The sequence below is a fragment of the Oryx dammah genome, unplaced genomic scaffold, assembly GCF_014754425.2.
Source record: "Oryx dammah isolate SB20612 unplaced genomic scaffold, SCBI_Odam_1.1 HiC_scaffold_12, whole genome shotgun sequence".
In the NCBI taxonomy this organism is placed as follows: Eukaryota; Metazoa; Chordata; class Mammalia; order Artiodactyla; family Bovidae; genus Oryx; species Oryx dammah.
Window position 1 is genome coordinate 54459453 of NW_024070196.1, and position 15275 is coordinate 54474727.

The following is a 15275-nucleotide window of genomic DNA, read 5'->3' on the forward strand; positions in this document are numbered from 1 at the left end:
GCCTCTGTCTGTACCTGTGCCAGCTGCCTGGGCCCAGTGGACATCTCGGCTGGTGACTATGCTGTGGGCTCCAACAGAGGAAGATGGAAGGACTGGAATCCACTTTCCACTCATTGCAACAGGTGGAAGCTGGTTAGATGCTGGGTCTAGATCTGAGGAGCCAAGACTGTGCCCTGCCCCATTTGGAGGCCACAGGCCATGGCCCTGAGACCAGTCAGTATACCAGCTGTGCCCACCTCAGTGGAGTGTGTGAGTGGCAGGAGATCCGGCTTCCTGATGAAAAAATACCACAAGGGGCTCCCTGGTCACCAACACAGCAGTGCCTGTGTCCTAGCTGTATAACTAGGGCCTCAGTCTCCTCATCTGTAAAATGGGGGTATCACAGCAGCCAACTCAAAAGGTCATTATCAGAAATAACGATGCGTGTAACGCGCATAAGACAGTGCGTGGCACGTAAGGGCTCAGTACTACTTACTGTTTTCATGAGCGGGGGTTGGGTTCCTTCACCCCGTGATGGTGAGTCTCTATGCGTCAAGCTGCAGGAGGTTTGTTATTTTCCTCAACCAGTAATGTCAGGTGAGTTTCCAAAGTAGCACTGAATATTACTCACCCAGGAGGCAAGGGCACGTGGCATCCCAAGACAGACTTTTCCTCTTTGTCTGGAAACCTTCTGATCACCCCAGTTTTTCCACACATCCTTGCAGGGAGAATTAAATGATTAGTGACCTCCCCCTTGGTTAGGATAATTAATTGCTCTGAACTAAAGCGAAGGACAGGCCCCGTGGACACTTTGTTTGTAGCTCTGGAGGTCAGAAGGCAGAAATCCCCACAGTGTGGCAGCAGGGGTGGAGAAGGGGGCAGGGTGGAGGGGGAAGCCTCATCTGATGACACACACACAAGTGACCTGAGAGCCTGTGGGAGTAGGTGCCCTTGGGGTCTGGGAACTAGAGCTCCCTCCAGACAATTAGCTTTGGTGTGGACACTATATCTGCAGTTGCTACCCATCTGGAGTGGAAAATTCAGCAAAAACACAGAATGTGGAATTCTGAACTAAGGACCATGGGAAAGCAGGAGTGGAGAGACCAGGGAGAAATGAGAGGGCAGAGAAGGCCTTGCAGGCAGAGGCAGGTTTAGATCAGGGGACAGGGGAGAGGAGAGAGTTGAGCTGGGGGGCGGTTTGGTGACAGTTCATTCAGGTAATAAGTTTGGATTGAGTACCTGCTGTGTGCTTAGTGCTTAAATGGTGGGAACACCATGAGAGCATGAGTAGTGGGGTCCAGGAAGGCTTCCTGGAGGAGGCATCTCAGCTGACCCCTGAAAGACAACTGGAGTTGGAAGAGAAGCATAAGAGGCGGGCAGAAGGAATAGCTGGCAAGACATGGGACAGGGGATATGGGAAACAAAAGCAAAGGAGGCTGGAATTTGAGGTGAGGATGGAGAGAGGAAGAGGGACAAGGTAAGATCTTGAAGCCCCCCGGGGCATGCTGGGAAATAGGCCTTTCTCTTGAGGGTACTGAGGAGCCGTGGGCAGTATGAGGCGGTGCTATAGTCAGACTTGCACTTCCAGATGGCAGGGCCCACTCCCAGTGCCAGCCTGACCTCAGGTTTCTGCAGCCCTTGTTTCCCACTTCATCTTCCTCTTCCCACCTCCTGTTCCTCCTGGTTGAGCTGCTCCGTTGGGCCAGCAGCCCCACTTCCCATCACCTCCTGGTGAATGAGAAAGCCAGACTGTACCTGGTTGTTTGGCCCATGCAGTTGGCATGACTTTTCTAGAAATCACTCTCAAGGCCAAGAGTTCCACAGCTCAGGTATTGAGTGTGTGCTGCTTCGCAGGTACCCAGAGGGTAGAGCCACCCCTCCAAACCCTGGAGCAGTAGGAACCACCCTTGGCCAATAGTGGAAGGGGTAAAACAGTTAATCTCTTTAATGGTCTGTGACATTCTCCAGCCCCCTAGGGTATGAAAGTGAAAGTGAAGTCGCTCAGTCCTGTCCGACTCTTTGCAACCCCATAGACTGTAGCCTACCAGGCTCCTCAGTCCACGGAATTTTCCAGGCAAGAGTACTGGAGTGGGTTGCCATTTCCTTCTCCAGGGGATCTTCCCAACCCAGGGATCGAACCGGGTCTCCTGCACTGCAGGCAGACACTTTACCGTCTGAGCCACCAGGGAAGCCCTAGGGTATAGTTATTGATAAAAAAGCAATGGCTTTGAAATCATCCTCGCCTGGATTAAACTCTATTATTAGGTGACCTGAGGACCCTTTAATGACTCAGTTTCCTTATCTGCAAAATGGACAGGATCATAATAGTATCTACCTGTATTTGTTGTCTCTTCAGTTCAGTTCAGTCGCTCAGTCGTGTCCAACTCTTTGCGACCCCATGAATCGCAGCACGCCAGGCCTCCCTGTCCATCACCAACTCCCGGAGTTCACTCAGACTCACGTCCATCGAGTCCGTGATGCCATCCAGCCATCTCATCCTCGGTCGTCCCCTCCTCCTCCTGCCCCCAATCCCTCCCAGCATCAGAGTCTTTTCCAGTGAGTCAACTCTTCACATGAGGTGGCCAAAGTACTGGAGTTTCAGCTTTAGCATCATTCCCTCCAAAGAAATCCCAGGGTTGATCTCCTTCAGAATGGACTGGTTGGATCTCCTTGCAGTCCAAGGGACTCTCACATCCATACATGACCACTGGAAAAACCATAGCCTTGACTAGACGGACCTTAGTCGGCAAAGTAATGTCTCTGCTTTTCAATATGCTATCTAGGTTGGTCATAACTTTTCTTCCAAGGAGTAAGTGTCTTTTAATTTCATGGCTGCAGTCACCATCTGCAGTGATTTTGGGGCCCCCCAAAATAAAGTCTGCCACTGTTTCCACTGTTTCCCCATCTATTTCCCATGAAGTGATGGGACCAGATGCCATGATCTTCATTTTCTGAATGTTGAGCTTTAAGCCAACTTTTTCACTCTCCACTTTCACTTTCATCAAGAGGCTTTTAGTTCCTCTTCACTTTCTGCCATAAGGGTGGTGTCATCCGCATATCTGAGGTTATTGATATTTCTCCCGGCAATCTTGGTTCCAGCTTGTGCTTCTTCCGGCCCAGTGTTTCTCATGATGTACTCTGCATGTAAGTTAAATAAGCAGAGTGACAATATACAGCCTTGACGTACTCCTTTTCCTATTTGGAACCAGTCTGTCTATGGCCATACCACCCTGAAGGTGTCCAATCTCCTCTGTTGTCTCTTACTAACAACCAAAACTTAGTGGCTTAAAATAATAAACATTTATCTCCCAGTCTCTGTGGGTCAGGAATTTGGGAGTGGCTTCACTGGGTGGTTTTGGCTCCTTGGTCTCTCCTGAGGTTACATTTAAAGCTTCAGATGGCTGCAGTCATCTGAAGGCTGTTCTGGGGCTAGAGGATCCACTTGCAAGAAGGTGCACTCAGATGGTGAGTGAACAGGTGCTAGCCCTCGCTTGGGCACTGCAGTTCCTCTGCAAGTGGCCCTTTCCAGGGGCTGCTTGAGTGCCCTCACAACATGCCAGCTGAGAGTGAGCCAGGCAGAGGTTGGAGTGTCTCCTATTACAACCTAGACTTGGAAGCCCCACTGTCGCTTCCATAGTATCCTCTCAGCTACACAGGTTTGCCATTATTCATTGTAGAAAGGGACTTCACAAGGGTGTGGACCCCAGGAGACAAGGATCAACAGGGGCCATCAGAGAGGCTGCCTACCATCCTGCCTTATAAGTTTCTTTGACGATCAAATGAACATTTCTTAAGCTGTGGTTCTAAAATCCCTTGTTTCCTACTCAAAGTGCAGATTCTTAGGTCCAGCTGCAACCTCCTGACCCCAAATTCCTGTAGCCAGGGCCCAGGAATCTGCATTTTAAGGAAACACACCCACATCCTCCGCCCCCCCGCCACCGCCCAGTTGACTCAGACATCATAGATCTTAGTAAATGGGAGGCAGTTCTAATTCATTTTGTGTGTCAGGCCCTACAAGATGCTGGGTGTCAGGGCGTAGTCAGTAACTGTTGAGTTGAAAGAAATCATGATCCACTTAAAGGTGTGCAGTTTATTGGGAAGATCCAGAGTAAACCTTGGGAAGAAATTCAGAGGCAAGAGATTCAGCCAGGTTTCAGGACGCTAATCTTGAGCCATTCTGTTCTCTGCCTAAGGCCACCTCATATCCAGTTTGGTCTGTCATACCCACCTATTCAAAATTCCTAGGACCTGATTGGTTCAGCTGGTGTCTCAGGACCAACTCCTGCTCAAGCAGCTGTAGTCAGGATCACATGAGCTGAATGGGCATGGGAAGCAATATTTTTTTTTTTAACTGTGCTGGGTCTTCATTGCCACACGTGTGCTTTCTAGTTGTGGTGCCCAGACTTCTAGTTGCAGTTGCCCCAAAGCATGTGGGATCTTAGTTCCCTGGCCAGGGATCGAACCTGCATCCTCTGCATTGCAGGACTGATCCTTAACCACTGGACCACCAAGGAAGTCCTGGGAGGCAATTTTGGACGTATGTGTGCCGGGCACTTGCCAGGCCTCAGGGGTACATGGGAGGCAGACCTGTCCCTGCTCTCTAAGGAGCTGCAGTTTTGGGGGCCTGAGTGCACTGCCCCACCATTCCTTGGCCCCATCACTGGAGAAACAATGGCAACAGAGGCCCTGGACAATGACGAGGGGGCAGTGGCAGCAGCCCAGGTGCTATCAGAGCTGCACCTGGCCAGAACAGACGCAGCCGTGGCCCCAAGCCCAGGCAGACCGAGCCCAGGCAGCGCTGAGCCCTCTGGCAGGAGTGGGCATCCGTTTTGAAACCCTAAGTAAAAAATAGTTCGTGGACTCACCTTTAAAGTCTTGATCAGAAAATGCAACCTGCAGATGGACTTAAGCAGTCTCTCGTTGTACCGCTGTGGGAGTATTATTTTGGATGCTGCCATCTTAGAAATTGGGATGAGTAGCAGGGTCTTTAACAAACTTTGCGCAAGGTGATCTGGGGAGGGGTGCTGGGGGGGCGGGCACTGGACAGTTGGCTCCAGATCTAGCCAGAGACGAGACAAAACAGCCCTGTTAAGGAAGATAAAAGATACTGGGCCAGAAGTGGGGGGAGGGAAGGACTATTCATTCTGTATTTGTTCACTTGGAAGAGGAGAGATAAAAGGCATCCAGGGAAAGGATGAGGAGGAAAAGTGGCCCTTTTCCTCTCCCAGAGAATCCCACTCTAGCCATAACCTTCACCCCAGTGAGCTGACAACATCTTTTCTGGGGCTGGCTACCCAGAGCCATGCTCCTTAAAAGGAGAAGCTGTGATCACTCAAGCTATCCATTAGGAAGCCTCTGACTACAAATAACGAAAAAGCCCCTCTCCCAAAGTTTTAAACATTTATTACCTCAAACAAGACGACTTCTAGAAAAAGGGCAGGTTCTTGGGTCCATGATTCAGTGCTTCAGGGCTATTTTCAATGTGCACTAAACTCAGCAGAGCATCTTTTCCTTAACGTGACCTAGTTCATGATCACAAGATGGCTGCCACGGCTCCAGGTTTCAGACATAGCTTACTCCCAGAGCTCTTTGTCTTTTTAGAAGCAAGAACACCCTTCCACTCACATCTCTTTGGCCAAAATGGGGTCACACAGCCATTCTTTAACATCTATATACACGAAAAGTGATCACCACCACAAATCTAATTGTCATCCATCACCATACCTTTGGCCCTCTTCACTCATTTCACCTACCGCCCCAACACACAGCCATTCTTTAGCAGGTCAAGTTTAGCCAGTGCCTGCAAATCAAATGGGAGCAGCCCAACTGAGAGAATTTGACTAATCATTTAGGGTGGATGGATGTTGGGCAGGGAGCCATAACTTCTGACCTGATTGCCCTCCTTAAGGTTCTCATCCTCTGCCCCCAAGCAGCTTCTCAGAATATTCCTTCTGAACACATACAATATCCCCCAAAGACTGTTGCAATGAAGACGACTTCCTCAACTTTGCCACGGTCCTGGGATGTTGTGGTCTTCCTTAGGCACATGCCATGCACAACTCCCCTGAGTCAAAAGGAAACATGGTTAGCAGGTGGACACTGAGTGACTTGTCGCCCCTTCCACTCTCATTGGCTCCATGGAAATGTTCCTAAGAAGCCTGCAGGTGAGGGCTTCCCTCCCTGGGACCCTCCCTCTTGGAGCCGTCTCTCCTGCTGTTTCCTCCATTCTGTGTCCCAAGCCCTGCAGTGGCTGTGGTCACAAATGCCACAGGCAGCATCCTGACTCAGCCCCCATCTGTCAGCTGTGGTACCAGGAAGGAATTGCTCAGCACATCCTGGATGCTCATGAGTAGCATAATTCCCTGACCTTAGTATCTTTCTCGTTCTTAGAACTTGCTCTGCAGACCGAGGACTGCAGGTTACTCATCCTAAGCCACATTTTCCTGGGTGCACGTGATTTTTCCAGACTGTCAAGAGGCATGTGACCCAGCTCTGAATCCATGTTAAAAGGACCTAAGGGCTAGTCTATCATGCTGGATGACCTTGGGCCAGCCCCTTCCCATCTGTGAATCCCCCATCAGCCCAGCAACCATACAGATAACAGATACAGATACACAGCATAAACCGGGCCGCCATCCGCCCTTTGTTCACAGCAGACATCACTGGTCAGTCACGGGCTATTTCCCTCTGAATTAGCACTGGTGCCAGAATCCTCCTCCCTCTGGGCCCTGATCAGTGAGGATAGCCAGGTGTGGCTCCCTCCCAGTTGTCAGGCCTTCAGCCCACAGTTGACCCTCTTTCTAAACCTCACCTTACCCCCTGCCTTCTTCTGCCTTCCCCTCTGAAAAGGAACTTGGGGACTCCATTGCCTCATGTTCCTCTCAAAGACTCTTGTCTTCTTCCACAGGCTTCTGGAGGTTTATATCCCTTCTCTGATACTTTTGAGCTGTGTGAACCTGGCTGATTTCTTAATCTCTCTGAGCCAGTTTCCTCACCTGTAAAAGGGAGCCAGTATCTGCCATAAGAGGTGGTAAGAATGTTCCTGACAGAGCATCAGCCAGGGAGCACTCAGCACACACTCGCCACTTCTCTTGTACTTGCTCCTGGCTCTGCCAGGCCAGTCAATCCAGGGTTTAGATGGGGCAAAAAAAAAAGAAAATGATACCACCAGACATGACTTGATAAACTTTTTATTTCATTTTAGCCTCTATTTCCCTCTCCCAGGATGCTTGATATCTCTCCCCTGCCCAACTCTGGAGGCAGCCTGACCCCATGTTGGGCTTTGGGGGTGGTGGTGGGGAGATTGTACCTTTAGAGCTTGTAAACCTACACCAGGACTGGGGCCAACGCCTCACCACACCAGCTGGGTCTGGCCAGGACATGGGCACCTAACAGTTCCTAACACCTCCTGAGACCCCAGAGCCTATAGACTAGAGCTGCCAACCCCGCCCACCATTCAAGACTTGGGGAAGAGGGGATGGGAAGCATACCAAGACCCCCAGAGGCACTTGTAGGTGAGCAGGGCTTGCCAGGGAGAAGGCAAAGAGCCAGGTGAGATTCTTGAGGTTCCTTTGTCCTCAGCCAAGGCTCCTTGCCCACCCCTCCCCCTGGGGCAGTGCCACCTACCCTCCACCGCCACTAGCCAAGCCCAGAACCAGGGCACCCTATCCCTTCACCAGCCAACAAGAAACAAAAACAGTGAAAATACCAAACTTTGTTGCTAGGAGAGAAAAAGACACCCTGAAGTATTAAAAAGTAAATTAAAACTGAAACTCCAGTCAGCTGAGCCAGCAGCGAGCTGGTGATTGCAGACACACAGACAGCGCCCATTCTTTTCCAAGCCCCAAGATCTCCAAAGGCAGAGGAAAGGGGCCAAGGGCCGAGTCAGTGTCACCAAGAGGGAGCCTCTGGGGAAATAAAGATTAGGGCGGAGGTGTCCTCAGGGGGTCCTGGCTTTGAGGCACTGAGGACTGTAAATATGACCCAGCTTGAGGGCCAGGGGTGTCCCAGCCCCCAGAGATTCTCCCTGGATAAAGAATAGCCACTGTGGTGAGTGAATAACAGTAAAACCAGAAGTTGGGCGCGAGGCAAAGCAAGACCTGGTCTCCCTCAGAATACTGCTGGGTGAGAGTGGGGCTGAGTGGAGCACGGAGACAGGCTGTGATGGTGGGAGAGGGTTCTGGAAGCCAGACATGGTTTGGCAGCTGCTGCTTTGCCCCTATCAGATTGGCATCTGGACCCTTTCTGGGCTGAGTCAGCTCATGGCCCCTCCTCGCCAGAAGCACCTGCTGGGAAGTCAGCTCAGGCCACAGCTGCCTGGTCCAGGGCTGGACAAGGTCAGACGGGCTCCTGTGAGGCACCACCCCAGGCCAGGGGTTGGAGAGCTGGCTCCGGGAGAAGACAGAGGATGTGGTTAAGGAGTGTTGGGAGAGGGTGAGAGCTGCCACAGGCACACAGACATGGCCCAAGGCCAGAGGGTCTACTGCCCTGGGGCATCACCCCAAGGCCTGGCTGAGGCTCCAGGAATAGTCCTGCCTGGGCCTCACTCCAGGCCAGAAGCCCGGTGCGGGTCATACATGAAAACCCACACTGGTGCTGCCTTTCTGCACCTGCTGCTTATGGAGGCAGGAAGATGGCTGGGAGCCAGGCAGCTCCTCCAGCAGGCCTTGGAGGAAAAGGAGGTCAGGCGCAGGTGTGGTGTAGCACAGCCCGGCCTCCCGACCATGTGGGGCCCAGTGTGGAGCAGTGCTGACTGCTCATGTGCCTTCCAGCCCATGGAGCCTCGCAGGTCCCAGTCGCCCCTGCCAAGGCCTGTCGTCAGCAACAAACCTCTGCTCCGTGATTCAGGACAGGTGAACAACGCGCCTGCTGGGCTGGGTTTGGGGCTACAGCTCCCACAAAACCAGCTCTCTGGCTGCTTGAGGATCATCTAGGGCCTGGATCCTCCTGAGAATTGGGCACGGTGGCCTCCTCAAGGCTAGGCTCTCTCTGAAATACAGAGGTCCCAAAGCATCCCTCAGAAGCTGGCATCTTCTGGGCGCCTGACCCGGCAGGGACCTCAGGGCTGACCCCGATGGCGATTTCCCTCATGACCAGGTCCCCCAGCTTCTCAGGGCTGGGCCTGGCTGCTGAGCCACTGGCTCCTCAGCGCCCTGACCTCCTGTCCGTACCACTCGTGTAGCTGGGCGAAGGAGGCGGAATCTAGAGGCCCGTTGGGCGCCGAGGCCCGCCGGCGGGGCGGCAGTGGCGGGGGCTCGGGGCCGGGCCGGGAGCCGGGGTTGGCCCTGACAGGGGCGGAGGCGGCGGGGGCCTCGGCGCTCCAGACGGCACAGCCGTTCTCCTTGGACGGGAGCGCCGGGAGCGCGCGGGGCCGGTGGGCCGGGGGTGGGCCGCCGCCCGCGCGCACGGCCGCCAGCTGCTGCTCCAGCTCGCGCACCACCAGCCGCAGGTAGTCGAAGCTGGCCCGCGACAGCGCCTTCACCCAGCCCTCCATGGCGGCCTGGCTCTCGGCCGCCAGCACGTAGGTGCGGGCCCGCGACCCGGCGAAGCGCACGGCGAAGGCGAACTCCTCGGCGGCCTCCACCAGCTCCACGGTGCAGCCCTCCAGGATGATGACGCCCACGGGCTCGCGGCTGGCCGCGTCCTCGAAGTAGAAGAGCATGTTGCCGCGCAGCACGAACCAGCGGCGGTGGTAGGCCGCGTGCCGGCCGCCCTTCTTGTACAGGAAGCCCGTGTTGTCGGCCGGGGTGTCGCAGGTGGCGTAGAAGGCCAGGCTGCGCTCGTTCAGCTTCATGGCGCGCGCTCGGGACCTGTTGTCCCCACACCAGGGCAGCAGTTACTCATGCGGCCGCTGCCTCGGGTGACCTCACACAACCCTGGCTGCCACAGCACTCACCACCACCACCACCCCCGCCCACCCCCGATTTCACAGATGAGGAAACTCAGGCTCAAAGAGCAGACGCGGCCTGCCCGGCTCACACAGCTCTTCAGGAGCAGAAAGTGGACTCGAACCCAGGTCTGACTGGCCCCAGAAGTCAGGCTGGTCAACTCTCCCGCCATCCTACCTCCCCCAAATGATGGTGAGGATTCTTAGGGCATTTTATATATATGAATTCATTTAATCTCTAAACAAACTTCAGGTGGCCGGACTAGCCCTACCCATTTGCCAGGTGGGGAAACAAAGTACAGACAGGTTAGTCCACTGGCCCAAGGCAACAAAGCAAGTTGGGCCCAGAACTGAAATCCAAACCCAGGCCTCAGTTTCAGGCACTGCTAATTCTATCACCCCTGGGTACCAGGCCAGCTGACCTTTTGGGGTCAGATTCCATCTCTGCTGATGTCAGCTTTGATTTGCTCTTCCATGAAATAGGGATGTGAACAGAATCTATTTCAGAGGACAGTAGGGACTTCATTCATCAAACATTTATTAAGCACCTACTGTGTGCCAGGCACTGTTCTAGGCATTAGGCATAGGTATAGAGCAGTAAACAAGACAGAGAGGGTCGCTACCCTCCTGGTGCTGATATGCTAGTGGCAGGTGAAGAGAGTAGACAATTAACAAATGGGCTTAAGTGGTGTGGAAAATATAAGACAGGGAGGGGAGCTCAGAAGTATTAAGGACAAGAGGAGTGTTTGATTTTAAAAGAAAAGCTGTACTGAAAAGGTGACATTTGAGCAGAGGCCTGAAGGAGGTGAGGGACTGAGCCCCTGGGACATGCCAGGCAGAGGGAACAGCAAGTGCAAACGCCCTGAGGTAGGAAGCTGCTAGTGTGCTTGAGGTTGTTGGTGAGGCTGGAGCAGAGTGAGGAAGGGGAGAGGCAGGGGATGCAGAGTGGCAAAAAAGATTGTTACAAAATCCAGACAAAGGGCCCAGGACTTGGTTCACTCTTACAAGTGAGAGAGGCTGGAGGGAGAGCACTGTGCACCCATTTGCAGCAGAGGAATCGAACTCTCTGCACTTGGCCACAGTGATTTTACTACTCCCCACCAAGGAGTATATGATGGCCAGGTAGGACTTAGGTGGCATGAGTCTCCAGTGTGGCTACACCCTCCCTTGGGGTTTTCCATGGCCACGCTACAAATCCATCTTGCGCTCCTGCTTCAAAACCTCCCTCTACGAGGGACAGTGGCCACATTGTTCAAGAAGCAAAGTATATAAAGTCGCTGGAGTGCAGTAGGTGCTCAGTTAATGTTTGTTCCCCAGTGGGCAGTGCCTTACTCAGGTCCTGGAGGAATGAGGCTTTCCCGGAAAGGAGGCTCTCTCTCCTCTGGCTCAGCCGGAGTAGCCAGCTACAGTGGGGCCCAGACAGGCGACCTCACCCAGGGCAGAGGAGGCAGTTGCTCCATCCCCAATCCACCTCATCTCACCAGCCTACACAGTCAAGAAGGGCTTCCTGGAAGAGGCAACATGAGCCATGATCTAGTGCTGATTATCAGCCTGTCCCAACCTAGTAGTTGATCTGACCAAGGCCACAGCCCCTGAATACTCAAGGTGTTTAATCTCTGCTCTGCCTCCCTGAGCTATGTGCCTTCTGACTTAGGCCTCCCTTCTCTTGAGCTTCAGTTTCTTTCTCTGCAAAGTGGCAGGGATTCCTCCCAACTCCCCAGCAAGGCCCATGTGGACCCCAGCCCCATTTCACACAGGAACCACCCACCGTACTCACCCCATTTCCCTCCTACCTCTCAGGCCACAGCTCTCTTCCCTGTTCTCTGCCCAGTTCTGGTCTTGACTTGCTCTTCTTTGGGTTCAAATGTCAGCTCTGGAGTGTCTGACTTATGTGACCCTGGGCGAGCTTTAAGCCCCTCTGGGCCTCCGTTTCCGCATCTGTAAGATGGAATAACAGCACCTAAGTCAGGGTTGTTGAGACGATGACACAGTGGCTATGTAGAAGCGCTGAGCACAGTGCCAGGCACAGTACGTGCCAAGCTCTGGTAGCTGGTGATGTTCTTCTCAGCCTCCCCAAGTGCTTCCCTCGGTGCTGTCTTGGTGAAAGGCTCTTGGATTCCCCCCACCTCCACATCTGGTCACTCATCAGGTCACCTTGATCCCCCCTCCACCCTCTTCCAAATCAGGAGCCTCCTTATCTCTGCTCGCTGCCATGTCCCATTCTAGCTCCCCCGCACCCCCACCATCGTGGCTTGCCTGGACAGCTACAGTAGCCTCTTCATTGGTCTCCCTGCCTCCACCGATGCCTGTTCCTTATTGGTGTTCTTCAGGGTAAGATCCAGAGAAGGCACTAGCACCCCACTCCAGTACTCTTGCCCGGAAAATCCCTTGGGTGGAGGAGCCTGGAAGGCTGCAGTCCATAGGGTCGCTAAGAGTCAGGCACGACTGAGAGACTTCACTCTCACTTTTCACTTTCATGCATTGGAGAAGGAAATGGCAACCCACTCCAGTGTTTTTGCCTGGAGAATCCCGGGGACAGGGGAACCTGGTAGGCTGCCGTCTAGGGTCGCACAAAGTCGGACACGACTGAAGCGACTTAGCAGCAGCAGCAGCAGCAGCAGCGTAAGATCTTAACTTCTTCCTAGGCCCCGCCCCTGGCCTTACGGAGGGATCCTATAAACTAAGCCCAATCACACCCCTCCCCCACTCTAAACCCACCCATGGCTCCCTCCCTGTCTCATTATAAAATCCATTCTTCTCCAGGTCTTCCAGGTTCCCTTTCCCTCTCTTTCTCCCTCTCTCCAGCCACCTTGGCCTCCTTGCTGTTCCACAAACACACCAGGCATATTCCCATCTCACGGCTTTTGCCCTGGCTGTTCCCTCTACCTGGAACAGGTAGAGGGCCTTTCCCTTATCTTCAGATGGCCAAGTTTCAGCTTGAGCATCACCTCCTCACGGAGGAGAAGGTATCTGTACACAAGAGAACTACCCCCCACCCCCACATCACTCTCCCACACCCCAGCCTGAAATTACCTGGGTCATTTTTGCCTGCTCTAGGAGGACAAAGATCTTTGTCGGAATTCCAGTGCCTGGCACGTAGTTGGTGCTCAAAGACCTATAGAATGAGTCAAGCAATTATCTACTTAAACCTCTCAATGGCCCCAAGAGGAGTCTTTTCCTCATCCCACATTCACAGATGTGGGAGCTGAGACACAGAGAGCTTAAATAACTTGCCCAAAGGTACAATTCTGTGCATAGAATGGCATGCTCTGGGCAGCCAGCCCAAGGCGGGAGAGTCTCACCAACCATTAAGGCCAAATGAAGAGCAATTTCCTTCACACTCAGCAGCTGCCCCCTTCCCCCTCCAACCCTGAGCCCAAGGTCACCAGCCAACACAGGACCCCTCTCTGCCCATGGCCTTGCCTCCTCCAGCCCAGCCAGGAAGGAAGTGAGGGGAAACAGCAGGGGCACAAGCTCCAGCCTCTGGGAGGGCCTGGTCCCCAGTTTATCTCCTCACACTCGTGCAGTTTTCCAAGAAGTTCAGAGTCCGCTGCGGGCACTGCTGCTGGTTCAACAGTCCCGGGCCATGCAGGAAGCTAGAGGGGACCATCCCAGCCCCTCTGGTCCCCACACCTTCTCCAATCCAGGCTTCATGGGCTTTGAGAACAAACACAGCCTCGTGTATAAAATGAGTACATTAACAGCCATCCCTCTCGGAATTGAAAATATTAATTTTGAAGAGACAGCTTGCAAAATGCTGAGCAGGTAGTGAGCACACAGTCAGAAGCTATCCCAAGGGCAAATAATTAGCTCTCAGTCTCCAAGGACACAGATCGCCCAGAACCCAGGAGTCTGAGGAAACTGAGGCATGGCATTTTTTTTTTTTTGCCACTCATTTCAAGTAAAGAAGCCAGGTCCTGGGGTTGGATCCAACTGCCAGCAGTGGACATGCTGGAGAGGGTGTGGCAGGTACGGGCAGAAAAACATGTGGTGAAGAACTGTCTGTCGAGCGCTGCCCTGGGCAGGGGCCGCAAGGATGCCAGGACCACCATCCCAGGCCATTGCTCCTAGTTGCCCCCTCTCCTTGTGTGTGTGGTGTGTTCCTTAAAAGACAGCCTGAGCCCTGGGTGAGGTCGGTGGCAGAATGCGGGAGCCAAGTCTAGCTCTCTAGCCCGCAGAGTTGCCTCAGCGGCCGAGGTCTTTTATGGGGCTGGAGGGTCACCGGCCAAGTTCGCCCCAGCAGCTGGAGTTCCTGACGGGAAAATTACCGCTGGCTTGGAATCTCAAAAGGACAGATCCACAGCAGAGGTCTCTCCAGACTGCCTGGGGGAACCCGAGGCCCACGGCGGCCCGAGCCCTGTCCCGCGTCCCTTGCAGATCCGGCCCAAGTTTCCCTCCGCGCCAGGCCGGCCTTACCTCGCGGCACGGCCTAGGGCGATGGCAGCAGCGGCGGGACCGGAGGCGTGGAGCCAGGGGGCGGCCGGGCCATGGCCCGGGACCCGCTCGGTTGTGGCGGCGGCCGCGGCGGTGCTTTGTCTCCCGGGCTGCCGAGCCGGCGCAGCCGCGGGAGAGCGCAGATCCGACAGAAGGAGGGGGAGGCAACCGGACCGTCCGCGACCCAAAGCTCCTCTTAACCCTTCCCAACCTTCCCGTGCCGGACCCGCCCCCGCTTTCTTCCCTCGCGCCGGGATTGGACACCCGGATCCGGCACACACCCCCGGATTCGCCACGCCCTGTGGGCCCGCCCCCGGAACCACTCTTAAAGGAACAGCAACTGGGTTAAGAATTCCCAGTGTCCTATTCCGGGTAGAAGGTTAGAACCCGGAGACTCAACGCGCTTCCAGGACTTAGGTACAAGGGGGCGGCGGATTGCTCTGGAAAAAGCCTCGGGGTCTTGCGCGGGACCGTTTGCTAAATAAAGCTCTAGGCTTGAGTGTTCAAACTCCTCCTTGGGTAGCAAATTTAACGCTCAGCTACATTTGGAAAATAACCCTGCCGAAAACGTGTGATTTAATTTATTGAAAAAAAAAAAAAAGTTGAATAGAACATTTCAGGCGTCAGGACAGTCAATATAGGACTATGCTATATAGACAGGATGAGTGACACCCCTACCCCTGGCCCCAGGTGAAGAAGAAAAGTTCTGGAGTTAGGCAGCCGTGGGTTCAAGTCCCCATCAGTTCAGTTCAGTTCAGTTCATTTCAGTCGCTCAGTCGTGCCCGACTCTTTGCGACCCCATGAATCGCAGCACGCCAGGCCTCCCTGTCCATCACCAACTCCCGGAGTTCACTCAGACTCACGTCCATCGAGTCAGTGATGCCATCCAGCCATCTCATCTTCTGTCGTCCCCTTCTCCTCTTGCCCCCAATCCCTCCCGGCATCAAAGTCTTTTCCAATGAGTCAACTCTTCTCA

General features: G+C 53.9%; 1 protein-coding gene across 2 annotated transcripts; it reads right to left on the reverse strand.

The window, feature by feature from the left end:
• Positions 1-7155: 7155 nt before the first annotated feature.
• PHETA1 (PH domain containing endocytic trafficking adaptor 1) lies at positions 7156-14521 on the reverse strand. Of its 2 annotated transcripts, XM_040250749.1 has the most exons (4): positions 14282-14521; positions 12899-12980; positions 11659-11803; positions 7156-9788 (listed from the first exon to the last, which is right to left on the reverse strand). In XM_040250749.1, exon 4 carries the CDS (start codon positions 9770-9772, stop codon positions 9089-9091), a length of 684 nt encoding a protein of 227 aa, XP_040106683.1. In that variant the 5' UTR covers positions 9773-9788; positions 11659-11803; positions 12899-12980; positions 14282-14521; the 3' UTR covers positions 7156-9088. The 2 variants fall into 2 exon arrangements, with proteins under 2 accessions (XP_040106683.1, XP_040106684.1); XM_040250750.1 differs by lacking the exon at positions 12899-12980 and having other exon boundaries at positions 14282-14501.
• Between the last annotated feature and the right edge of the window lie 754 nt (positions 14522-15275).